Below are 27,839 nucleotides of genomic sequence, written 5' to 3'. Positions count from 1 at the left end.
AGGAAGCGCACTGTTCAGAAGCTGTTGCAAACAAGGAATTTCAAACTGTTTCTAGCAGGGTGAGAAACAGCAGTTTCTTCTCTTCCACATTCTTGGTGGAGCCTGGGGGAACTAAAAAACTTTGGTGAGCTGAAGTTCAAAAGTCTGCTGTCTTTTCATGTATTCCTGCAGTACACTTTGTTTTCTTAATAAGATTTTGTTGGCTGCCAAGAAGACCATAAATATGTTCAGACTTAATCTTGGCTTAATCTTAGTTTTAAAGTACTCTGATTCTGATTTAGCTTGGCAAAAAGATGTAGCAACATCATTTAACATTTACCTTTGTGGGTTTTTCTCCTTTTCTTTGTATTTGCAAAGGTGGTGACAGCTCTGAAAAAGTTCCCAAGTACTATTAAGAGAAAAAGAAAAAGCCCTTTGCTACCGTTATGTGAGTAACACTGAATGGATTGGTTTGATTCCTTTTAAATGATCTTTGTCCTGGTTTTTGGTTTTAACTGTACCTGCATCTTGTTACAGTGGTATTTCTTCCTGTACTACTGCTCCTTTACCACTAGTTGTGATAGGTGATTGTTACGCTCTCAGGCCCAGGCTACAAACCACAACTCAGGTTACCTATCTGGATGAAGTATCTCTATGGCCGATTTATAAAGGGTAGTATACTTAAATCTGAACACAGTTTAAAAAAACCCAACAAACTGAAGCAAAAAAAAAAAAAAAAATCACCAGCCTTTCAGTGTTTAGGGCAATAAACCAGACTATAGCTTCAAAATAACTCATCAGCTTTGATATGTGAATCCTGATAGACATAAGGCTGGTGTTTTTACATATTTATGGATCCACATTATCTGGCTATTATTAGTTGTTCTGTGTCCCTATAGATGTTACCCCTCTTTAGTTTTGGGGAAAATATTATATATTTTTGTTCAATCATCTCTCCTTCTTACAACTAAGTCAGTGTTCAGCTGGCTGTAGTTTTTCAGTATCTTTGGCCCCAACAACTGGCAGTAATCCATGCTGTGACAATCAGTGGTCAAAAAGAATGGCTTTGACCTGTAATTACCTTCTTATCTTCCAAGGTGTAACAGGGTTTTCGAACAACCCAATATATAGTAATTGCACCTTTTGATCAGGTCACCTATATAGTATTTTTAAATAATCATAAAACTTCTGTGTAATAATTTGTAGGGCTTAGGCAGTTTTTGCAAGGTGAGAGAAAATAAGATAGAGTTCATTTGTAGGGTCTTTTTTGCATGCTACTTTTCTTTAGACGGGACTCTCATGAACATTTAGTGACAGAGCAGTTGGCAGAATTGAAAAAAAAGAAGACCTTTTAATGAACTTCTGTGAAGAGTGCAAATGAGCAAAGTGTGAGCTTCGATGGTAAGTTTAACTCTTTATTGTTACTAATGTCCTTCTTTACCTGTTCTTGAACACCTCTATTTATGAAGTTCTTAAAGTTTCCTGCTTTTTCTTCAAAATGTTTGAAATTTGGGTTTTTAATTGTTTTTGAAATTTGTTGAGAAACACCTTTAAAATTAAAAATAATGAATAATTAACACATGGCCTGCCATTTTGATAACTTAGTGTTCTGTGTCAGTATGTTAAATTACTCTGGGTTCTAGAGAACTTAATTTTCATGGTTTTCCAGTTTTTGCAGCATTCACTTGAACCACATAGCTGTCTGCTAAAAACTATATCACAATTTATCATCTGGGTTTTTTAGTAAAACATGCAATGTAGCAGTGTATCCAGCTTGTGTGAAGGCTTTTCAGGGGTGAGACTTTTTAATAGGAGTATTTCTTTTAAACACAAAGTTGTGTAAGATGGATAAGACCTGAGGAAAGTTTCCCATCTTACTGATTTTTAGATATGTGGCGTCATTAGCTTCTAAAATATTAGATGTCTTAAATTGACTTTATTTATCAAGTTTAATCATTAAAACTACTCAAGTTTCTGTCCATATTTCAGCTTTTGTCCATGAAAACTCCTCGAGAAGATGGCTGATGTAAGCCTGAAAGAAGCAGCACTAATAGTTGGTGTGGTGTCAGCCTGCTACTGGAACAGTCTCTTTTGTGGCTTTGTTTTTGATGATGTTTCAGCAATTTTGGATAATAAAGATTTGCATCCTTCTACTCCATTAAGAAATCTGTTTCAAAATGACTTCTGGGGCACTCCAATGTCTGAGGTAAACTGCTTGCAAAACACTTTGAGGCATTTCGGAACTCAGGGGGTTTTAACACTTCTTTTCCCTAATGTGGTTTTAACAGGATAGTTTGTTTCTGATGGAATTTGGTGTTAGTGTTTTGTACTGTAAGCTCAGGAACAGATGTCATTTATATTCTTTCCCTTTGTTCAATAGAAAAACTTGTAAGAAAATGAAGTCATCTATCACGCTGCAAGATGTGTTAACTAATTCCAATATTGAAATTGTACAACTCTGTCCATTTTCCCTTCTCCTGTAAAAGCTAGACAATGACATACAAGGGTATTTATTTCTAATTGCATTCTGGAAGGAAGGATAACAGTCTTAGACAACTAAGGTAGGAGCTAAAGAATCAGTATTGAGCCCAATAAATTTGAGTAGGTTGGCTTCTGTGAATTCAGAGTTTTTGGTTTGTAGCCCATGTAGGGTGATTGTTTTTATCTGGAAAGCTCTATTGGCATTAAAGACATTGATAAACATCATTAAATGGCAACGGCTTAAGGATTTACATATAGTTCAGAAAGTTACACGTGGTGCCATTGCTGAACAAATAAATAAAAATTCTCTAACAGTCACAGGGTTTTTGCCTATCAAGGCATTCGACCTTGCACTCGTCTTCTGTCTGTAATATACAGAGTTAATTCCTTGTGAGATACTAATTGCTAGCTCTACAAATAGACTTCGATACATAATTTTTTGTATAACCCTGTAATGAAAGCTTCCAGAAGTTTTTTTCAGATGTCATAGAGTCCTGTAGTTACTGAGAGTAAGTGGGTTCCTAAATTCCTCCCAGTAAAATTTCAACAGAAATGCTCTAACCATTTGGAGTGGGAGAAGGCAATCTCATTCAGTGTGGATTTTGCATTTAAAACCAGCTGAATGTCAGGTTAATTTTAACTAAATTAAGTCGGATTAATTTGATTGTTCATGCCTTTTAAAATATTTTTTTTCCTATATTGTGCTGTTGTTTGTCTGTATGTGCAGTTTGGTTCCCTGTGTCGTCGTCCCCCTCTCCTGCCTCCCATTTTTTTCTCTTAATTTTCTTCCTCTGTTTTATGGATGTATTCAGCAAAATATCAACAGACTGTGGGTTGCCAAATGCATTTTGGAACAGGAAGATGGGTTTAAGTGTATTTTTTAAAAGGGTTTGTGGATGGAGTAACTGGCAACATAGATATATTGACTGGTAGACATACTGAAAATATGTAGATAATACATTTCGCTGAGTGCACTGGATTTTTATTTTATAAAATACTGAGCTAAAACATGAAATGGCAGAGTAATCAAAATACTTGAACAATACATTAAAACAATGTGGAAGTAGGAAAAGTAGTCATAATTAACTTCTCTGTTTAATATTTTATTTTTAAGTCAAGTTTTCTTTTAATTCGCTAGATTAGGGTTTTTTAGTAGTGATTTTCAGTTTATTTGAAAGGTAGATGCCTCAAAGTAGAGTGGGGAATCTTGTGTACATAGATTTTTTGAAAGATATTTTGAAGTAAAAGTCCCTTTGTAAGTTGGTAATGACTGATTGATTTATTTATTTTCTTTTAGGAGAGGAGTCATAAATCTTATCGTCCCCTTACAGTTCTTACGTTTCGCTTAAACTACTTGTTCAGCGAGTTAAATGCTGTTTCTTACCATTTCCTAAATCTGGTCTTTCATGTGGTGGTTTGTGTAGTCTTCCTCAAGGTCTGTAAGCTTTTTCTGGACAACAGGAGCAGCGTAGTTGCATCCTTGCTCTTTGCAGTGCACCCTATACATACTGAAGCGGTAGGTATAGTTGTGATGTGCTTAATTTGATCAAGCTGTATTAACCTTGTTCCGTTGGGTTTTGTACATGTTGATATATCGTAACTCCAAAAAGTGTGTGATTTTACTTGTACTTACTCTGCCCTTTGCAATGATAGGTGGAGATGGCAAGTTTTAGTGCTTGGGAGGTTTGGTATTCCATGCAGCTATTGAAAAATAATCAAAGAAACATTAATTTAGTTATTTAGTAACTTAGGTCTCTGCTATGAACATGGGCTTTTATGGTGGTAGCTACGTTAGCTTATATAGATATTTGTGTTCTGTGATGATCATATTTTGCAAATACTATAAATGCCTCTTAAAATTAATTTTCAGAATCGCTAAGCACAGCCCTTGAGCTAATCACCAGGTCTGTTCTGTCCACTATGTCAACATAGCTACCTCAGCAGGACTTCTTCTAGGATTGTTGCTATGCTACATCCAGCTTAGGGCCGTTCTGTTTCATCCTTCCCTTTTTGAACATATCCAATGTCAGAAAAAGGAAGTACATTTCTCCCCTCTCATGTTCACCTTCCCTTTGATTCTGAAGTTTTTCGCTTCTATGAAAAGCATTCTTTCTGCAAGCTGCCTGTCTGATTATATACTTTTAATGGTCAACCAGGCTTGCAGTGTTGTGGAGTAAATGGAGTCTTGTGATCGCTATTAATTAAATTTGTTTCCATCAGAAACACTGATAAAGCAGATCTGTGGAATTCTCTGCTGTTACTTCTATGCCACTTAGATTGGCTTTTGTAGATTGTAGTTCACAGGTGTTAAAAAGCCCATTTTCAGTCTCTCTTTTGTTTTTTTTCTTAGTGTTAGCTGATTTTCAGAAAACTGAAAATATTTAAACATTCTGCTGCTTTGGAGGTGTCCCATTTCTTTTTTTTATTTTTAAATGTGTTTTTTGGGGGAGGGAATATCCCATTTTATTATTTTTTTAAAACAATATGTTTTTGGGGGGAGGGAGGCGGGGATGTCTTCTGATTCTAAGAAAATGAGACGGATTTGCTCTTATTTTTTGCCATACTTTTGCGGGGGGCTGATTTGTTTGTGTAGAGAGTTCACATCTCTCTCTCCTCTAAAGACACAAATCCCTGTCAGTAGCAATCCACTCACCTGCATCTGTGTACTTCGAGCAAATCTTTGTAGGAATTAAGTTCATGGGGTTTATAATTGGCTGCTATTTGAGCTACTAATAAGTCCTTGCTAGAAGAAGTTAGTGGCACTTTTAAAAATACAGAAGCTAAACCCCTAAGAATGTTTGCTTGCTGTTCTGCTTGAAAGCACAAACCTCCATAGGATCTTGGGTAAAATATGGGTTAAAAAATATAATGTCTTAATTTAACCTGGTTTTCAGTTTCTTTGAAAAACACATGTTTTAAATTTCAAAGTCTGGCTTTTTCCTCTTGTAGTAAACGTGGTAGTATCTTTACAGGAGCATTAGCAAGTTGCTCGTGACTTATTAGTGGTTTGTGGCTTAGATCATACTTTGTAATTTTATCACTTTCATTCCAAATATGATGATTCTTTATCATGCTTGAACTGTTAGATTCCATATCAGATAACAGTAACACAGTTTCTTTAGTACTATGCAACACAGTTAGCAAAAACTATCACACAAATTCTAGAAAACAAAAGCATATTGTGTAAGGCATTGTATTACAAATTTACCAAGTACAGTTATGAAGCAATTTGGTAGTAAGTGCGTAATTCTTGATATTAGCCACATGAGGGCACTTTAAGACTACTCCAGTGGTGGAACTCGGTGCTGTATTTAAAACACTTGGAGACTCTGAGATTTAAATGCAATTGTAATTGCATACCCCTGCTGTTGTACTTAGGTGCTCAGTGAAGAATCGGTTAAGGGGTTTTCTTCCTCATTGCCCCACCTTTTCAATTTAATCTTTCTGCTTTTGAGAACTAGTGCATTTTATCCTTGCAAGTTTGCATTGAGAATTCTGCCTAACATGCAACCAAGAAAGAATTGTTATGAGTTGGCAGTTGACACTTATGCACATGTATAAAAGGCAAAATAACTGAAAGTTTCTGTACATGGAAAAGAGGAGGTAAGAATGAGCTATATTTTAGACCTGGGTACTTGGGTGCCGGCTAAAACTCCGAAACAGATCTCATTCCCAGCTTTTATATGATTTGATGGTACCTTTTGTGTCTTTAATGAAGTTTATCTAATATGCATTCCTCCTAAATAGTCTCCTACTTATTACTCCACTACACAAGAGTTTGGAAGAGCAGATGCAATACATAAACATTTCAAACCGTACCTGTCTTTTTCTGAGAAATGGATTTTTCCTAGAAAACGTAGCAGAGCAGGATAAATAGAAAATAATTTTCTGCCTGACTTCAGAGAGAAGCTGGGCTCTTGCAGTGGTAATACATCATTTTCCGAGGAAGAATTTTGGAGGAAATGGGTTGAATAATGTCATCATAGTTTCATTTGTCCTTGTCTTTAGAATTACAGTTCAGTCTTTGTACCTACTTTGCTACTGTTCTGGCCAGAGGCATGCTGACCATCTTTACAGTTACAGGATATCACCTAACCTGGTGAATGCTGGGATTTTCTCTCATAAGTCACCTTTGTATCCAGAAATAGTATCTTTATTTTGGTGGCAGGGGACTGTGGAGGCATATCAGCACACTTGCTTTGCTAATGATCTCTTTCAGTTGATCTACAAAGTTATCTTTAATTTCTGCCTTAATGCTGGACAATTTTGAGATCCACACCAGGAATCCTTGAAACATCTTAAGACATTTTTGAAACAAACATCTGTATACTGTCCAAAATGTTAACACAAACTCTGATGTCCTATCAGTTGTGAAACATGCTTTGTCTGCGCATTCTTCAGGGAGTGCTTCAGTAAAGGTATGCTACTCCCAACGGAAGCACCAGAGCACGAAATCAAATTCAGATTTGAATACTTTCCTTTCCTTTACACTGTGACCTTGGATATTGAGTTACTTTCTCTTTTTGTGCTGTGCTGGATCAATTATGCTTGACCAGGAATGTACCTAGCAATAAAAACTTCTTGCTGGCTCCAGATGACTGAAAAGACAGTTTTCAGCATCTTCATAATCAAATGGTGAGCTATGAGGTTTCCTTAGCTAAATATGCTGTCTGCCTTGGTATAGCATGCCATTTTTCAGCCAGCTTACTTGCAAAAATTTGGATACAATCAGGTGTTACAGAGGAGGACAAATGAGGAAGAAAGGCAGTCCTAAATGGTACTGTGGTCAGCACAGTGGCTACTATAGTAACCGTTAACTTTTGTTACGTTTGTTACATAGTAACAATTATTTAGGTTGGAAAAGACTTTCAAAATCATGTAGTCCAACCGTTAACCTAGCACTGCCAAGTCCACCACTAAACCATGTCCCTAAGTGCCACGTCTATACATCTTTTAAATACCTCCAGAGACAGTGACTCAACCACTTCTCTGGGCAGCCTGTGCCAATGCTTGAGAACACTTTCAATGAAGATTTTTTTTCCTAATATCCAATCTAAACCTCCCCTGGTGCAACTTGAGGACATTTTCTCTTGTTCTTTCGCTTGTTACTTAGAAGAAGAGACCAATGCCACCAATGCCCACCTGGCTGCAAGCTTCTTTCAGGAAATACCTATTTACATCAGCATATTAACCAGTGGCATATACAGAGTTAATTTTTTTGGGGGTGCATTTTCCTGTGAATTATACCAGGGTGAGGATTTATTCTCTTAATATATATATATATATATATACACACACATATAATTCTCTTTGCCATAGGCTCTGTAACTTCTGTAGCACAGTAAATATAATGACTTATTCTGCAACTGGTTTACACAGGTGTTTCTGGTAGTGGTCAGTGTCTTACAAAAACCTAGTGATATGTCTTCCATTTCTGGTTATTTGTTGTAATTCAGTGTTTTTTGAAAACAGCTCCTGAAGTGGAAATTAATCTGTATGTCATTGGGGATTCCAAAACAGCCTTCTACCCTGTGGATTTTAGCACTTCTCCAAATTTTCATAAAATCCATTCCGCTCTGTCTTGTTACCAGAGAGGGTGCTACCTGCGATTTTACTATTGCCAGCCAAATTGTCATTCAGAAAATTGGTAGTCCTATAGTAAAGCCAGAGTCATTCTTTAACTCCACTACACAGAGTCTGCCATTCAATTTATTTGTAACTGTTGACTGTTCACCTAAGAGCTCCCACAGCACCAGTCAAGGGAATGCTTCTTTCAGATTCAGATCTGTTCAGTCCGTCAGAAAACTTACGAACAAAAATAACAATCACAGTTTTTGTATGCCACTGTGTGCAGGATGTATATGTACAAAAGTCCTTGTCAGGCTTCACTTAGAGCCCCTATTGATGAAAGCTGTGTTCTTCCAAGTATGATGAAGAAAGCAGCTATCATGCCCAAATTCTGCCTCAAATGCTGTTTGTGCCTATTGTTACTAAAGATAAAAGAATGTACTGCATTTCTCAGTTGTCTCATTAATGGTGATACTTAGGGGCACATCAGCCACAGCTGGCCACCAGCCACCTGTATTATTCCATTCTTGAATTCAGTACTGATTGAACTGAAAGCAGCCTTATTCTTAGCCTTTTTTGCTCAGTTTACAGGTCTTGTTTATGCATATCCTGACAGTATATCAGTCAAGCTATTCTAGTACTGGAATAGTCACTAGAAGAATAATCTAGATTTCCCTTCTTTTTCAGGTAACTGGAGTTGTGGGCAGAGCAGAGCTTTTATCATCTATCTTTTTCCTAGCTGCTTTTTTGTCATATACAAAATCTAAAGGGCCAGATAATACCATAGGTAAATATTTGACAAATATATACATAATAATTTCTGTATTGCTGATAAAAGAGCTCTTAAAATGGTAATATGGGTGTGTACAAAAAACCCCTTCAGCTGCAAGATACCCATGTAATAGTACTTTCCATTGTAAACAGTTTTTTTTATTTTTCCTTCTTTAAGACATAAGGACTTTCAGTTGTTTTGAAACACCTAGAGCATGGTACTCTTGCACTGACTTATATTAATGCATGTATATGGAAGTATGCTGAGATGCCTCAGATGGTTACAAGTAAGCTTTAATGTTTCAGCAGAGGCTTGCCTCTTTTCCAAAGTCAAATTGACTTTGTGAAAAATCATGGCTCCCCATAAAATATTCCATTTGAAGAAGTGTTCTGGTGAATTAGGAAAGATTGGGGTTTTTGTTTCCCTATCATAGATTAGGTTTTTGCCTTTCATTTAGTTCTTTCAATTTAAGGGAGGCAATTTTAGAACTGATACATGTAATTATTTTCTGTGGAGTAAAACTGGTAGTCTTGCCTTTAATAATGAGTGGCATACTGACTAAGTTTATAAAAGATAGCATGCTCAAATGTGAAGAGCCAAAGTATTCACTTTGTAGGCTAATTTATTTTATTAAATGCTTGGGGTTTTTGTGAGATAGAACATTTCAATAATGTCTTCTTTATTTGCAGTGTGGACTCCAATTGCAGTGACTGTGTTTCTAGTAGCTGTTGCAACACTGTGTAAAGAACAAGGAATAACAGTGGTGGGGATATGCTGTGTGTATGAAGTATTTATTGCTCAAGGGGTAAGCTGTTGAAAAATAAATTGGATTTCTTCTCAGGAATTCTGTAATGAGACATTAACTACTTTGAAGCATCATATTTCAGTACTGCTTTTTGTCAGTTCAAGTTAATGTAGTTCTGTTAGATTTTTTTGGATTTTTTTCTTTTTTTTTCTGATTCAACTAACGCTTAACGTATGTGGTTCATGGTGAGGGATTCCAATGTCCTTTACATGCCATGCAGAGATACTACCAAATATACTCGATAAAGAATTGACATGTCTTAATGCAAACCTAAGGTTTTAGTTGACTGATTTCTGAAGACTGGCATGTAACAGCCTTGATTAAAGTCAGAAGTGCATAAACATGGGGGATTATGTGTTTTTGAATTCGTGTAGTAAAAATAGAGAATGTTGTATACAAATGCATTTCATTACATTCTACTGAATAACTGGACATTTTGGAGTAGTCTTATTTGAATCAGTAATAGCCTTATGACTTTTTTTGTACTAAGAATACCTTTAAATTTAATTTCAGATCTGATAGATTTTGCCTTAAGCATTGATTATTCTTTAAGTTAATAGTAACTTTTGTTCAGAGAAACAAGATGTTCCTGCAATGAAATAATTTTTGGCTTTTAAGCAGTCAAACTATATGCCATTTAAAAATTTATGCCTAAGCAAATTTTCTAGTTCACTATTCCTTAATTACTTGAATGAATGTTTTGCAAAAACTGTACCAGTAAAAGCCAAAGGACTGTCTGTCTGGGGGATACATATTCAAGGCCAAAATACCAAAATCACATTTTTCTTTTGCTTATAGAAATATGTGTTTGTAATGATTTCCTTTGCAAGTGTAGTGAATAAACATATAATTTTCAAACTGGATTTCTAAGGAAATCACCAGCATGTGACTGTGCTTTTCAGTCCACTCTTCCTTTTTTTTTAGTAACTCTTGATCTTATCCTCAATTTCATGAAACTTTAATACGTTTGTGTTAGTCAACTGAGTAGAAAACATAAAATCCAAACTTAGACTTCTTCTGAGGGCACAAGTGTAGCATGAGTTAGGAGTGTGACCAGTTCTCAAAAGCCAATCGGTATCTGTAGTTTAGCCAACCATATATGTGAAGCAATAAATAATCTCCAGCAGAAGATACAGGCAAAGAGGTACATGGGGAAGAAATCAGGGTTTGTAATGGGGACTTGTGCAAGATCGTCATGTTCGTGAGGCAGGGAGAGATGGATTACTGCAGTAGAGGCATAAAATAGAAAACCAGTGTTAATCAGAAAGTGAACAGTATTTCCGCTGTTTGTAAGGAATTTTGTTTATTGAACAGGTTTTCAGAGGCGCTGATAATTCTAAAAGTAGTGATTTCCCATCTTCAAATTGTATTTTGTGGCATACTTGATTTGTGGAAGTCTCTGAAGATGATACAGATTTTTTTAATCTGTCAGTGCAAAATACAGAATTACAGGCATACAAGTTCAGCTATGATAGTGTTAGCAAGAATACTTGAATAGAGTTATTTTTGTTAGAATTATGGGGTTTTTTGGGGGGGATTGTCATGAAAGCCCTGAGAAGCTGAGTTAAGTAGCTATTGGGAGCAGGCATTTAGAGTAAACCAAGGGAAAAAATAAGAAAGGGTAACTAATATTTATCTAAGGGATTAATAAGTACACTGTCTGATTATAAACACTTCTTTCCTTTGCAGTACACCTTGCCAGTGTTGTTGGACACAGCTGTACAGATTCTTCAAGGGAAGGGCAGTATTCCTTTCTCTATGCTGCAAACACTGTTGAAGCTCATAGTCCTAATGTTCAGTACACTGCTGCTTGTAGTTGTTAGAGTCCAGGTTATCCAGTCTCAACTTCCAGTGTTTACAAGGTAATAATAAAGTGTCTTTTATTAACAGACACTGATAAATAAGATGTGACTTAATATCTGAGGTCTGAATGAAATGGCCAAAAATACATACTATGTTTATGACCTTATTTTCATATTGGTAAGCAAAGACTGTACAATATTGCATTTTTTGTGAAATTGATAAATGGTGTGTTTCGGTACCCATTGACAAGAATGTCCTAAATATTGAAGCATCTGGGCAGGTACTCAGCTTTACAAACTTACAGTTGTTAGTTCATCTTACTAGTTCAGAAATTGAATGTCTTATTACCAAAATATTTTTTATTTGCTGTGTGTTTGAACCTTGCCTGAATACTCCAAACCTCTTAGTAAATTCTTCCTCTTTTACATACAAAATATTTTTTTGGTTTTATGTATGTACCATGCAGAAAGCATGGTTGTCTTCAGATACAGCAGTTGAAGATAAGTGTATATGATTAATATTACACCTCAAAAATTACAAATTATCATAAAAATGTGTGAGCAATATAGAAATACAAGAATCTAATATTTTCCCTGAAAAATGAGTCAAACTATTAAAAACATGACCAAGGACCACTGAACCCAACTTTTAAGTGTAAATCGTTCTGTTTCTTCAAACTTCTGTTGATTATATCCCAAACCAGTTTCTTAAACTTGGAGGAGGCTCCATCCTGCGCTGAGATGAAGCATCATACGTGGTTCCCAAGTTAGATGCCTGACAAATGCAGGGGGATTAGGATATTGAACATGTCTGTAACAGCTAGGTCTAGCTCTGGTTGCTGAGCACAAAGTGGATCAAGACCATATCTTTTTCCATTAAAAGCTCTTTTTTCTCCTTTCTTTTGCTTTAGGTTTGATAACCCAGCTGCTGTTAGTCCATCTCCAGCAAGACAGCTGACTTTCAACTATCTCCTTCCTGTAAATGCTTGGCTTCTTCTCAACCCCTCAGAATTATGCTGTGACTGGACAATGGGAACTATTCCTCTTGTGGAGTCTTTGTTAGATGTTAGAAATGTTGCCACCCTTACATTCTTCTGCTTTCTGGGATCTTTGATTGTCTTCAGTCTCAGATATCCTGGGGATTCCTCCAAGACTGTATTGATGGTATGAATGATGCATTGGTTTTGGCCTTGTTTTTTTAAGAGTGTGTGTGGCTCAGGTTGGTCACATGTCCAATCTGCTGTGACCTGGAGATACTACATGCATCTCCTTTTGGGCTAGAATGAGCACATAAGAAAGAGGAAAGTTGTAGCAACAAAACGGTGAAATTGCAATTAAGCATATGATTCTGTCAAGGTTGAGATGGAGAAGAATAGACAAGAGATGAGAATAAATATGCCCCTTGTTCCGTATTTGCAAACTGTATTGCAGCCTTTCTCGGGTATTCAGAACTGAACTAGCAATAGGGAGTTTTCAGTACAACTTAAATGTATTTTAAGGATCAGAATGCATTTCTGTCCTGCAAACTCTCTGCCTTTATTAAATGTCAGTAGTCATGCTGCGTATTTAGCAAGTGACTAGATTTTCTTTCTCATAGGTATAAAAGAAAAGGCCACATTTTGGCATTAAGGAGTGTAAGTTTTCCTCTGTTGTTTTAGTAAAGGCACTTTTCTCTAAGGTCTATCTGTAAAGAATATTTTGGAGGAAATGAGAAGGAGCAAATGAGCTAGTATTTTTCATCCAAACCCAGTCATATTTTTGATTGCTTCCATTGCCAATTTTCACAAGATGAATCATTAGCTGAGACCATGATTTTTGTTAAGTCAGTGGTGCAATTATGTGTACAACAAACCTGCATGCATAGATCTTCGTCTGCTTCAGAAATAATGTACTTTTTTAATATGTAACTCAGCCAACAAAAGTTTCAGATGGGTGGGAATACTTACACACAACTTAATATTAAGGACTTCTTTGCTAATCAGCTGACAAACTTCGATTCGCTTCAAAGAGACCAAACATCATAGTTCTGACATGTTTTTTCTTGATGTGTCACTGGAGCGAGGCAATTTGTTTCACTAGAAAATCTGCGAAAATTATCTTTAGTATTGCTGACAAAGCCTCTTGTCCTGAATTTGGAAATTGTGTATGAAGAAATTCAGGTAGCTTATTGGTGTAATAAATGTGCAAGGTGACATACCTAGAAAAAAATGTTATATTTTTACAGCACTTTAAAAATGTGAAGGAGTAGTTTAATTTTCCTTCTTACATAAGCTGAAACAATTTTTCTCCAATGTACTGATAGCAGTAGAGGTGTGTGTGGGGAGTGGTTCACTTTTTTCCATAGGACAGCTCTTGAACTTTAAGGCTCTTTATTTCCCTACATTTCTGTTTACTCCTTACCCAGTAAAGCTCAGAAGAGGAGAGAATTAATGGGATTGTCAACATACATTGTTATAAGTCAGTGTTTGAGGGTGGTATTTTTATGTTTGTTTTTATTATTGCAAGTGGTTTTTTGTAGAAAGGGTCTTCTGAGATAGTTTACTCAAGTGTGTGAGCCTCAGTGTCACTTAACACAGTATAATCCTTGTTCAATGAAAGTTGTTTCCTTTAATATATACCCATGTTGTGTGTATAACCTTCAGTACGATGCTGATTTTTTTTATAGGCATAATATCTTAAGTGCCTGGAAGCTAATTTCTTAGGAAATGAGAATGCAATATTTTATATTAAAAATTGTGAAGTACTATAACATGCAATAATACTGTAGGCCAAAGCCTATTTCTGCCTTCCAGTAAGCCATTAATGTCCTGTGTAGACTGGATAGTCTGCTGAGGGGGTGAGAATAATTTTTCTTACAGTTTCTCAGTCTGACTTACTAGAGAAATCACAGCACGGTCTTTAAAGTGAAAAAACTTTTTTCCACACTTGGTTCTAGTTCTGCCAATAAAAGCCTAAATTTATGCTAGTCAAAATAAACTACTACCCTGGCTGGTATGAATTCTGTGTCCTATCCATATTGCTGGTACATGGTGTTAGTACAATGGTGGCTGCATCACAGGTGTTACCATGATTTTCTGCACTGTTTGATGTTTCACACTCTAATGAATGTCACTCTAAAGATGTCAAAAAAGGCTTTGGAAGGAGCTTCTGCCATTAGAAATCTCTAGCATGTTTTGGCTTTTCCTCTAGCTCAAGGAGATCCTGAGATGTCATGCTGAAGCCTGATCTAGGGGCAAAGTCTCAAGTTATGAGATCAGAAAAGGTACAACTTTAGACCTGCTGCAGAATTAAAGATGTTTATTTGGACTTTGCAAAAAAAATGCAGAAGAGGGGTTTCCAAAATGCAAAAGGGAAGGGAGGTTGCAAGTATGTCTGAATATGTCTTATCTGTATTTGCTGATGTGGATATCGATTTGGTGCTGTCTGCTTGAGGGACAAGACAGAGGGGAGGGGATTCCTTCTCCCACTTCTTCAAGGGCCATTGAACATTCCACAGTTCTCCCCAAGTACAGTCTCGCAGGATTAACTCATTACTGGGGATGCAAGAGTTGAAGGACTCATTTTCAGTCAGTTTTCATCTGTTTGATGCCAGTCATCTCCAGGAAAAATAGCTCGGTAAGTGGGTACATTGTGTTTCATTTTGTCTTATTTAATTTTTGCCATAGGTTCTAAAATTGTCTTTTCAAAATAACAGAACTAGGAAAGGACAAAAGAGATAATTGTTCTTTTTTATCAACTGACAATATTAAATAACAAAAAATGGGATTGTATATTGTGAATCATGCTTTGGCAAGTTGATGTCATGTTGCTGCTTGAAGTAATTCAATTATTCTTAGATTAGTAAAGGACATGCCCTGGAAATAACGTATGAGCAGTTAAATTCTCTTCTATTTTCTGTTTACTTTATCCCTGTGAACGGTCAGATAACTTGACTGTCAAAGTAAGTGACCTTTATAAATAGGTTACACTATTCATATTAAAAACGTTGAGTACTAAGAATAGTGCTGATCTGGAATTACTTTGGTGGGTTTTCAGTAGGTTTCAGAATCAAGCTGTGGTCATGGCCTTTGTTTGCTCACGGAATTCCTTGGGTATAGACATTCCTTTTTTGGTTGGTAAAATTTAGCAAAAGCTTCTTAGTATCTTGGTATTTGCTAAAGTGTCCCAAACAAGGGTGCTTTATGCCCCTTTTGATAAGACAGCACTTGGTGCTGCTCAGCTGCAAACTTTGCTGGCTTGTTACTGTGCAAATGTCAGGAACAGACAGGTGTTCTTAGGCTTCTCTGACAAGTTTTTAACTCTTAAGTGTTGTGCCAAGACATCAATACTTCTAAATTTAACATTTCTCTACTCTCTATGCTTACACCTCACTCAGGCTTAGAAGTGTTTCCTTGTGAACTTTTGACTGCTAACTTAGCAGTTCATGTACTCTTCATAGTTTATAGTTGTATTTAGTTTTATTGTATGCTTTTTTCTTCGTGTGCACTTTAATGATTTTTGTCTTTTGTTCTTTTTCAGTTGCCATGACCAGGATGTCTTTTGAATACAGCCTTGTTTTTTGAATGCAGCCTCTGCATCTTCTGAAAGACTATGATAAAAGAAAAAATAAACAAACAGAAGAAAATTCATTTTTATCTGTACTAGGACTTCAACTTTATTGCCCAAGAAATGGTATCTGAAGGACAGTACTAAGGGGAGACAAAAGGATCTAAAGAGAAGTTCTGCAAAACGTTGTGTAACATTTGTCATGAGGAGTTGCACAGACCAGAATGTGCAAAAACATTTTTATTAAATGTCTAGATCATAAGCACTTAATGGAGACCAAACACTTGCTGTATCAGCTGCAAATCCTTTCCACTCAAACCTACTGGAAGGAATTGGCTTTCGCTATACATACATTTACCACATGGGGCTGTGGGACCGATGTCCTTACTGTATTAAAAAAACCCAAACAAAACTAAACCAGAAAAACCCTGAATTTTTTTAACAATAATATAACCCAGATTTTTTTAAAATCTTAAGAGATAACTTCTTCAAATCAGTTTATTAAAAGATTTCATAAGTTAATTCATTTAAGCCTATGTCCAAGCCTTATATACATTATAAAGCTAAATACACTTTATTCACATTGCAATAAAACCATTTGCAAAATAGCACCTTGTTTGCTAAAGCACACTTTGAATGTGCTTATGTACATTTGCTTTTGTACTCTCAAATGCATTTGGCTACTCGAACCAGAATGAAATACAGAATGATACCCTCACTTCTGATAATCCACCCCTGAAAGTGGAAGGAAAGGGAAGGCATTTGCTATAACTAAATTAAAAACTGGCTTGGGGATAGCATGAGGAATCCTGCACTTCAAAGTGGATTCCAGAAATTTATTGAGAGATCTATGTTGAGACTTTTGCAGATTGATAGGTGCTCTAGAAGGAGCATATACTATAAAAATGTGAAGGAGGAAGTGCTTGTGCTTTCTTCAAGGCTCAATTATGTATTTGTTTTTGTATAGCTTAATGAATTGTCGTGAGTCAGCTGAGCCGTGTTAATATTCTTGGCCCCTTGAAATATGAGCCAACTCCTTACTTGAATTTTTAAATCATTGTTATATTTACATATATATATGAAATCCTAGATTGACTTTCAAACTGGCTAATTAACTATTTTAGCTTGGGAAAGGCAGTTAAAGTTATGCTTAAATCTAGACAGAATGTGAAAGCCAGTTATATTGACAATTTCTAGAAAATTCCTCTTTTTTTATTCAAAAGAAACAATCCATTTCTGTAGGGGTTTTGTTTTATGTAAGTTGGAGGCCAGATATCTTGAAGTCATTTAAGTCTTTTCTGGTACTAGAGATTGTAAAGCTGCTATTTAACATTCACCCAGGAGTTAAAGGAAATGGTTATGTCCGCTTCCTTTGCAGCGGATAGATTTCTGTCTTAATAAAAACACACATTTGTTTAAGATGTCTTGTCACCAACCTACGAGCTGCAATTATGCAGTTCTTAAGTTCTTTGTCATTTAAAATATTTCAGGGTACCCTTAGTGCACTGTCTAAAAGACTGATGTTTATTCGGTGGCTGATTCTGTTTTTTATGTTTGTTGTTCACGTTTTCTACAGAAACTAAAAATGGACTTTATTGTATTGTAAAAATAACTTTTATACATCATATAAGCTGGTATAATTTTTTAATTGTTACAAAAGATAATACCCAAGGTTCTTAGACTGTCATAGTTTTGTATGTGGAACTTTATTAAAATATTGTTTTGAATTTGATTCTTCAATCCTAGTGTTTCGTCATACAGCTGCTCTTTTCTGTAGTATAGAAAAGCAAATACATTTGTAGGCTCTTATGGAACAGTGTCATTTGCAGGTTAAAACTTGTCGTGTTTGGAGTGGTCTCAATGTAAAACAACTTAATTTTTAAAAGAAAAAAACCAAAACCCCAAAGATCTACTATGTATGTCTCTCTTCGATATTTTGTAATTGCTTCATAATGTATTTCTTGGGTACGGTTTGTCACTGCCTAATCTTGATTACTGAATCATTTGCGTTTCTTTTCTAGGCACTCTGCTTAATAGTGCTACCATTCATTCCTGCATCAAACCTCTTTTTTCCTGTTGGATTCGTAGTAGCAGAACGAGTGTTGTACGTTCCTAGCATGGGATTCTGCATTTTAGTAGCACACGGATGGAAGAAATTATCGAATAAAAGGTAAGGTGGTGTTACCTACAACTGGTTTAACTCATATCTCATGATTTCATAAAAGATAACTATATAACTGCAAGCTTTTCCAGTAGAGCTTTTACTAGTATGAATTTATTGCTTAATAGCCCTTGATCTGTTTCAAGTTCTTAATGAGCACAGAGTAATGACCAAGAAACCATTTGGTAGTCATGTGAACAAATGACAAGGAGGTTCTTAGGATACCAGTGGATTATTCTGAGAGTTTTATAACATTTATTTTATATATATATATACATACAGGTATACAGATATATTTTAGGTATATTTTATTTTAGACATATGTATATAAGCATATATATATAAAGTCAGACTGCACCAAACCTTTTTAGAATGTGGTATAATTTACATTATACATAGCTACAAAATAGACTTTACCTGTGCGCCTAGTAGTATAACCCATCTTTTTTCTGTAAAGAAACACAAATATTTTCTGTATTAATTTTAGACATTTTCAAGGATTAGGCAAAAAAATTTCTTGGCCAGATTTGATTTGTAATTTATTCAAAGGTGATTACTGACTGAAATTTACATAATGTGTGTATATCAGTCTGCAGCATATTAAAATCTTTTACTAATTAAATTTTTAGGTGCCACGCTAGGAGTGGACGTCAGAGCCATTCAGTATTTGTTAAACTAAATAATTTTTTGGTTAATAGTTTCTCCATAGGAAATTCTGCTCTAAAAGCATGTTTTGCACCCACCTTTGTTTTTTCTGTTATTTTCTACATTGATCTGCACATACGTCCCTCTGACCTGGATGCATTTGGTCTGCAACTTCATCCAGAAGTGATGTGAAAGAAAGCTAGGAACCAGGAGAGGATGGCTGGGGAGAAAAATCAGGCAGCAGAATCATTTACTACAAAAATATTGGGAATCCATACTCTAAAAAGTCTTATGAGAGAGAGAGGGCTTCTTGCTTTAGAAGTATGTGGAAAGAAAAAATTCTCATAGGGCTGGAGGGAATGTAGTTACTGTATATGCCAGTTCTCTCTGACTGCTTTGCTAATATTTTAGAATTTCTGTCTTATTCTGCTGTTCTACTTTTTATTTTTTAATATTTTTTTTTAAACTAAACATGGTAGTCTTAAGTCTGTGCAGCATTTTGTATATCTTAAAAATGGAGGCGGGGGGAACAGGAATTTTCAGGTTTTATCAAACCCCTGTGAAGTACATAGTGGTGTGAACAGCTGTTGCATAAGTCAGGTATAAGAAATAGCTGGCAATGGTGAACAGCTGTATGCTCAAGGACAAGATTTAAAAAAAATATATATTCAGTCTTGTAGGAAGGCTACTGGTTGTTTAACATGTTTTTTCATAATTAGATTTCAGAGACCAAATGACCAGCGTGTTAGAGAGTATGAGATTTTTTTTGTATCTGTGGTGGTTAAAGTCAGTCATGTTTAAACTTGAGAAAAATAAACTGCACAAAATCTAGAAGATTGTTCCTGACAATATTGCAGAGAGTGACTTCTGCCCCAACTAGCAGCTTTAAAAATAAAATTGCTACAAAGACAGTAAACACTTCTCCTATGTAGATATTACAGTAGCACTAAGATTTTATTTGCTTATGGAAGATTGGGTAGTCTCCACAGCAGACTTGTGTTAAGATGTGTTCTGCAGTGTGGGAAAGATTTGTGGCCTGTGCAGTAAAGAATTTATGTGGAATTGTCTGATATGAGATGAAAGAACGGGATGATACTTTAGTTACCTTTTCCATTTTTCTAACATTCTGTACAGTGTTTTGAAGAACCTCACTGTTTGTGAGGTTCATAATCATGTTCATTGCCTTAAATTACAGATAAGCTGTAACAGAAGTATAATTTTTGTACGTTTTTTGTTTATATTATGTGGATTGCATTTGTTTTTAAGTGAATTATATAATGATAATAGAAAAACAGGTAAGTAACAAAATTAACTTGAAATTGAACATTATTTCCTTCCAGATGTAGGAGTGCACCATTCACAAATACGGTCCTCAGTTTATTTTCCTCCTAGCATATAAGATATTCTAGTATAAATTGAAATTGTTTGTATGCTTCTAGTAAATCTTTGTTTGTTTTATTTTGTAGCGTGCTAAGGAAAATTTCTTGGGTTTGTTTGGCTGTGGTACTATTCACTCATGCCTTAAAAACACTGCACAGAAACTGGGATTGGGAGTCAGAGTACACATTGTTTATGTCAGCTTTAAAGGTAACTGTATTCTATTTAAAAAGAATAATGAAAAATTTATGCTGATGTTCTCAAAAAGCTGCAGTAGAGCATGATAAAAATGGAGAGAAACAATGCTTTTTTGCCACTTATTTCTACATTGACAGTTTTAACATCTAATTAGTTGCTTTTGGGAATGCTTTAAAAGCAATGTGATGCATGCATGGGAATTCATCTGCAAGGAATAGTAATTTTTTATTGCATTAAAGCTTTTGAATGTATTGTCTTATATGGATGAAAGCATGATGTGCTTCAGTACAAAAATCTACAAAAAGTTTGATGCATAGAATAATTTCTTCAATGTGCATATGACATGATAGAATAGTTTGTACAACATCCCATAACAATTATAATGAATTTTAAAATATTTGGTATTTCTAGGAGCAAATAACCGAAATAAATGCATGTTGAGCAACAAGTTCAGTGTACTAATTCTGTATACATATAGCAGCTTGATGAAATCTGACACTTGCTGTGCATTTTTACATCTTTAAGACAGTTAAAAGGAAATCAGTTGTTAGGTAATTTCAACTTAATACCTTATGCATTGGTATCTTTCCGGTTTTAGGTAAATAAGAATAATGCAAAACTATGGAACAATGTGGGACATGCGTTAGAAAATGAAAAGAATTTTGAAAGAGCTCTGCAGTTCTTCATACAAGCCACACAAGTGCAACCAGGTAAAAGCTTTGACTAGCTGCCATTAAGTGGTGTCACTGCACTCCTGGTATTGCAGTATGCTTAGCTTACTTAAAAAAATTTTATCAATGACCTGTTTTTCTGCAACTGATCATCAAACAGTGTCGTACACTAAATTAATTGATCCATAGTTTTTGGAAATAAACTCAAAAAAAGTCCTCCAGAAAAGTTTCTGTCTATTAAAAGATGCAAAGGCTTTCAATTTAAAACTATTGTTTGGAACACATTCTTTCTGAACTAACTTGAACTGTAATTTTTTATGAAACATAATTATTACTTAGTTTTCTTATTTAAAAACTAAGGAGGTGATTTTAAAAAATAAAAGAATCTAGATAGTATCAAAGTGCACATTTACTCCTGTTGTACATTATGTGGCAAAATAAGTTCTACATTGTGCTGGACAATCCTTCCTTTTTCCTTTTAGAAGCCTAATAAATAATCTTCAATTTATGTGCCTCTACTATAGTAAGAGGTTAAAGATAGATACACAGAAATGACCTCCAGTTTTTTACCATTTCCCAAGTAACTTTATAATCCGTCTTTGATTCGTGGTTAAATTATTAGCTTCATAATTAAGATGAAAATTAATATAGAATTGGGTTTTGTTGTTGTTGGTCTTTATGCAGTACCTGTACTTCAGGCTAATCTGAAGGCATAGGTATTTATCTTCATGATACTCAGTGCATTGAAGTACTTGAAATTTCATTGTTTTCTTTATTAAGATGACATTGGTGCCCACATGAATGTAGGAAGAACTTACAAAAACTTAAACAAAACTAAAGAAGCCGAAGAATCATATATGATTGCTAAATCATTGATGCCACAGGTAATTAGTAACTTTATTTTATCTACCACCACAGGAGGGAACTCTTTCCTGTTGCTGTATACTTTAAAGATTTTAGAGTTTTTTTAAAACATACCTATTAGAAGAGTAGGTCGTATACAGTCGTGGCTGTTGAAAATATGCTAACTGGGAAGTTCTTCGATTTAAATTACTTCTTATCCTGCTGTGCAATTATTATTAATTTTTTTGCCTGTTTACATTGAGTTTTTTTCTGAAATTGAGGATATAAAAGAAAGATGACTGAGTTTCTGATCCCTCAAGAGAAAGATTAAATACAGCATTGGAGGTGGGATAAGGTAGCTGCAGCAGCAACAAAAATGTCTTTGCCTGAACATACTTGTAGAAACATTTGCCTTGTTACCTTCACCATTTGTTAAGTTACATTTGTACCTAACAAATACTACTTATTCTAGCTCTTTAGGAGAAAAAGAGAGAAATATTAGAGATATTATGAAGAACATATGAAGGTAACAAAAGCCATGGGTAAAATGAGACTGACAACAAAAATCAGCACCCCTGTGAGCAGGAATACCATATTAAAAAGTTTGTGTTGTGAAACAGTTTGAAGATTCTAGTTGGATAAAGTACAAACAGTACAGTGGTTGCAATGTCATAGTATTTTTGTCATTCATGACTACTTTTCATCTGCTGTATCAGTGGCTGGTAAAGTCTTTTTTTAGGCTGGAGGGTTAAAAGCAGGAATGAAAATGTCAGAATGTCAGTTAGGCTTTAGGAAGTACTCTTAGTCTGAATGGGGAAAGTTTTGCAAGGTCTGTTTTGGTTTCTAATGGCTATCAGCATGAGCCCTGTAACATAGTAGCAGAGCTTAATTAACTGATATCTTAAAGGTGGTATCAAAGTCATCTATGCGGTCATAGAATTAAAAACATTCTGTGTATATTTTGGTATGATTTTCTGTGAAAGAAGAATTGCTATTTGTAACCATTAAGAGCTTGCACACTAATGTCAAATGATACCCTAGAACAAATGTGGCAGAGTGAAGAGGAGATCTATGCTGTTTTTCATATTTTCATTCATCTGTTTGGTACATATATTCATTTTGACAGATTATTCCAGGTAAAAAGTATGCAGCAAGAGTTGCTCCTAACCATCTGAATGTTTATATCAATCTTGCAAATTTAATTCGAGCAAATGAATCTCGCCTTGAAGAAGCAGATCAATTATATCGACAAGCAATTAGTATGAGGCCGGATTTCAAGCAGGCTTACATCAGCAGGTATCTTTTCTAATTTTAGAGATACATAATTTTGAATAAACATTCATGTGTTTGCAGCGCTATGAACAGTATTTAGTTCATACAGTTGAATTAGCTGCTGGAATTGATTCATTTCCAAATGAGAACATGAAGATTTGGGGCAATAATCACTTATTCATTACATGCACTGTTGTTTTAAATTCCTACTTCAAATGATGTTTCCACATAGCCTGTCTATTCAAACACGGTATATCAAAACACTTTCATTAGATTTCTCTATGAATCTCAAACTCAAATTTCTAAGCTCCTACTTCAATTCTGAACTAAAAAGCTTTTGGTTAGTCTGAATCATGGCACTGTCTTTATCCTTCTTTGTTAAAAGGTGGTCCAGAAAATGTAGGACTTAACTAAAAAGCACATAATAAAGCTAAATAGATTGAGAGTAATGTGGCTGTGGGCACTGAGGCTTCTATTCAGTATTTTGTTAGTTGTGATTCCAGGGAGGTGCAAAGATGCCTAAACTGAGACAGTATCACTTCTGTTTTATCTTTTGTCCTGCATATGCATTTGTATACAGACGTTTTGAGAGCAGAAAGCTTTGGGAGTGGTATGTAAAGAAGGTCCTATATTGTTTTGTGTTTAAAATAAACAAGAAAAAATGCTGTTATTTTACATCTACTACTACAAGAAGGCAAACTTCTAAAAAAGCAGTCAATTACTTTCATATTAGTATGAATAAAAGTTGAATGTTAAATCTGATTCTTCAACAGGGGAGAATTACTTTTAAAAATGAACAAACCTCTGAAAGCTAAGGAAGCTTATCTTAGAGCTCTAGAACTAGACAGAACCAATGCAGACCTGTGGTACAACTTGGCGATTGTTTACATTGAACTGAAAGATCCAACAGAAGCCCTGAAGAATTTCAACCGAGCACTAGAACTCAACCCAATGCATAAACTGGCATTATTCAACTCAGCGTTGCTAATGCAGGAATCTGGTATGTTAGTCATCCCTTAAAAATGTTGAGTATTCGTATTTATAGGATGCATACTATTTACATTTTTTTAATGAACTGTTCTAGTTTTGGAAAGCAGAAGTTCGTAGCATCATCAAAGAAAAAACTATTTATTGTAATTTATTAGTGGTGTATGGAATTTGTGTAAAGCATACATATACCTTAGCTGATCAGCATCTTTAATACAAGTGCTATTTTACAATATAACATCTTAGACATATAAAGGATAATGTTACACAAACATCTTCAAACTTGTGCCTATATAATTTAAAAATGTTTCGTATTTAGTAAAATGTGTGTAGTATCTATGTTTTGCTTTTATATTGATACATTTCATTCTTGTCTAAAAAAATATAGCTGACTTCTGTGGGCCTTAAATGCAGTCCGAGGAAATGCTAATGTTTTCATAGGTTCTTCTGTAATACTGCTAATTAGGGTGAATGAAGTTGGATTTTCATCATGAGTTTATTTTTTCCTGTGTGTAGCTTCTAGCTGTATGGGTAAGTGTGAGCCTTGTTTGAATTCAGGCTGTTGCAGAGAATTTGGCAAGTGACTAAGGAAGGTTTGTTTCCTTTTTGTTGGGATAGTAAACTACCCTTAAGAAAGTGATAGTATGAAGTGTGATTTGAGCTTATGCAAATGGATTGTTCTCCATCTCTTCTCACATTATAAGTTAGGTAGTACAAGAAATGCCTTGTTTCTTGTCTGTAGAAGCGCAAAGGGCTTCAAACAAGCAGAAGCATTAGCTATCTAGTATTCAGTTAATCATACTGGAAGGTGCAGCACTGTTTCAGGAGGTGAAAGCAGATGCTAAAATTAGCTCCCTGCTTCCCTATCCCTTAGTAAGTCTGTGCTTGGAATTCCTTACTAAAATATGTTTGCTGGAGTATTCAGAAAAATAACACAGACTACCAGCTAGTCTAGCTAATCCTGGTATTATCAGATAAGATTTTACTACATCTTTTTCAAACTTTGATGCAAATTAAATATGGGAGTTACATATTTTATTGTTTTGGTGTTAAAAGGTATTTTAGTCTGGCTACATCTGAAGTTACCCTATGTGATCTGTCTTTTAAACTGTCTAACAGAATGAGATTTTCCACTCCTAAGTTTGCCTCTGTGAGAGCTGGTTTGTCAGAACTGACATCTTTTTCTGCATTCCATTTGCTCAACCATGCATGAAAATAATTTCTCTTAAACTTGTAGAGACACCTTTTGCATCTGTTATACTAAAGCTAAATATAATTCAACAGATTAATAGAATAATGATGCTGACTTTGGCTACAAGTCAACTGTAAGTGGTTTCATTCTGTAAAGAAGGTAATGTCATTTACTTTTCCTGTTACACAGCAATGAAAAAATGTAGCATTTTAAACTCTTCACTTTTACAGTTGCGTAAAAGATGTTACATTTCAATTTGTATAAAAATTAGCCTTTTACAGGCCTGGTCTAAAAATTATTCAGAGTAAATCTAGAATCAAATGTGTTTTCTGTCATTTAGGTGATGCTCGGCTTAGACCTGAAGCTAAGCAACGACTGTTACATTATGTGAAAGAAGAACCACAGGATGCAAATGGCTACTTCAACTTGGGTATGCTGGCAATGGATGACAAAAAAGATATGGAAGCAGAGGCATGGATGAAAAAAGCCATAAGGTTGCAGCCAAACTTCCGAAGTGCTTTGTTCAATTTGGCGCTGCTTTATTCTCAGACAGCAAAAGAATTAATGGCTTTGCCTGTCCTGGAAGAGCTACTGAGATACTACCCTGATCATACCAAAGGTCTGATTTTGAAAGGAGATATCCTTATGAACCAAAAGAAGGATATCACTGGAGCAAAAACATGTTTTGAAAAAATTTTGGAACTGGATCCCAACAATGTACAAGGAAAACATAATCTTTGTGTTGTTTACTTTGAAGAACGAGACTTAATAAAAGCAGAAAAATGTTTGGTTGAAACTCTAGCACTGGCACCTCATGAAGAGTATATTCAGCGTCATCTAAACATAGTTAGAAGTAAAATTGCATCACTCAGTGCTACGGAACAGTCATCACTTCCACCAGATGTGACTGCAACTGCAGGTGCAGAAGAAAAACAAAAATCATTTCAGAATTTGAAAGAAGAAAAAAATGGGCAGAAAACCACCCAAACAACAGTAGATAACAATAAAGGGCACTCAAAAAATAAGAAACGAACAGAGAAAACCAATATGGACAAAGAAACTCCCAAAAAATCTACAAAAGAAATCAAAGACATTGAGAAAAAGAGAGTTGCTGCCTTGAAGAGACTAGAAGAGATTGAACGTATATTAAATGGTGAATAGTCTTTATCATGTCACAATAGAAAAAGGGGAGAATACTATTTTTAATTATTGTTTAATATGTGATCCAATTGGAAGCTGTTCTCAGTACTTTGAAAACAGAAATAATGTTGACTGCATATCACTTAGCAAGCAGCAAAAGGCATTACAATGCTTTATGTGAGAAAACTGCAATTTTGAAATGTGGGGGATGGGTGGGAATCAAAGGGTAAAGGGTTGAGAATAATCTTAAATGCAGAATCCCGATTGTTAGAAAGCAGCACTCATAAAAATCATTGATAGTCAGGGATATTCAGTAATGCTACTTGCGAAGAATCAGTGTAAGAACTGAATGGAGAATTAATGGAATAAGCCAGACACTACCGCTTTCACCCGTATAAATCTGTTTGTAATAACATACTCTACATTTCAGTTGACACATTGTCAGTTTAAATCTTTATAGAGCTCATAATATGAAAAAGAATATTTCTTTCCATTATTTGTTTCTGGAACGTAACAGAAAGTCATCAAAATGCCACTGGTTGTAGTATAGCAGGATGCAACAACACACTAAAATTTTCAGTTGCATTCTCAATATGGAATGATACAACTACTTTTTAGCTGTTCTTTACTTACAATACTAATGGTTTGTACTGTTTTACCTGATAGAAATTTCATGGTGCTCTTAAGATCTTTAGACTATGCTTTTACTTTTGAAGGAAATGTGTGTTTTTAATTCAACTGTCGATCATCTGGTTGTTTTTAAAAATTATATAAAAAAGGGTGGTTTTCTGACTTTTTCTCCAGTTCATTGGATGCTGATAAATGCACTTTTGGTACAGTAACCAGTATGCTATGCAGTAGTCCTTGTTGACTTTGTATCAATGGCTGTGGATTGACTCCTTGGTGTAGTAAATTCTTATTTGTTTATAGCAAACTGGCTTTACTGTTTCTGTCTTTGGAACAGTATTTCTGTTCTCATGACTTCTTACAACACTAATATAAGTAATGATTGCTGAAGGCAGTGTGATAATAAGTAAACCACTGAAATCAGCAGTGTTTAACACAAGGAAGTGTAGATAGTATCCTTCCAAATACTAAGTTCTATTGTTTTGATCCTTTGTCATGGGTGTGTGGTTTTTATTAAATATTTATTTTAACAACTAAAATATTTCCATTTACACTTTTCCGCTAATGCATTGTTGTTTTAATTTCTTACATTAAATGAAAAATCCTTGCAATTTCCGTGTTGCTTTTGTCCTTGTGCAATGCATATATTTTTGTTTAAATACGCTATGGATTACCTAAACCCAGTGTTTTCCTTAATTGTGAGAAAGAAAAGAAGTGTAAGAGCTGGGTTCAGTCATTAATTAATTAATCATTAAATCTAACTCTTAGTCTTCA

General features: G+C 35.1%; 1 protein-coding gene across 3 annotated transcripts; it reads left to right on the top strand.

The window, feature by feature from the left end:
• The first annotated feature begins 331 nt into the window (after positions 1–331).
• On the top strand, positions 332–27,839 carry TMTC3 (transmembrane O-mannosyltransferase targeting cadherins 3). 3 transcript variants are annotated; one of them, XM_056341066.1, is made up of 15 exons: positions 332–427; positions 1,268–1,380; positions 1,969–2,185; positions 3,758–3,976; positions 8,716–8,815; positions 9,490–9,605; positions 11,295–11,467; positions 12,319–12,571; positions 17,974–18,122; positions 20,225–20,345; positions 20,932–21,043; positions 21,785–21,888; positions 22,974–23,143; positions 23,893–24,119; positions 25,639–27,839. In XM_056341066.1, exons 3-15 carry the CDS (start codon positions 1,997–1,999, stop codon positions 26,457–26,459), a joined length of 2,754 nt encoding a protein of 917 aa, XP_056197041.1. In that variant the 5' UTR covers positions 332–427; positions 1,268–1,380; positions 1,969–1,996; the 3' UTR covers positions 26,460–27,839. The 3 variants fall into 3 exon arrangements, with proteins under 3 accessions (XP_056197041.1, XP_056197042.1, XP_056197043.1); XM_056341067.1 differs by lacking the exon at positions 3,758–3,976; XM_056341068.1 differs by lacking the exons at positions 332–427; positions 1,268–1,380; positions 1,969–2,185; positions 8,716–8,815 and having other exon boundaries at positions 3,839–3,976.

The sequence above is a fragment of the Falco biarmicus genome, chromosome 5 (genome assembly GCF_023638135.1).
Source record: "Falco biarmicus isolate bFalBia1 chromosome 5, bFalBia1.pri, whole genome shotgun sequence".
NCBI classification, from domain to species: Eukaryota; Metazoa; Chordata; class Aves; order Falconiformes; family Falconidae; genus Falco; species Falco biarmicus.
The sequence above is the reverse complement of the archived record's forward strand: the minus strand, read 5'-3'. Positions and strand labels throughout refer to the sequence as shown.

Bases quoted from the DNA above. Each gene is read 5' to 3' on its own strand.
- TMTC3 (XM_056341066.1), top strand. From the start codon at position 1,997: ATGGCTGATGTAAGCCTGAAAGAAGCAGCACTAATAGTTGGTGTGGTG. The intron at 12,572-17,973 runs GTATGAATGATG...TTTCTTTTCTAG, and splicing joins CCTCCAAGACTGTATTGATG to GCACTCTGCTTAATAGTGCT. The intron at 23,144-23,892 runs GTATCTTTTCTA...ATTCTTCAACAG, and splicing joins AAGCAGGCTTACATCAGCAG to GGGAGAATTACTTTTAAAAA.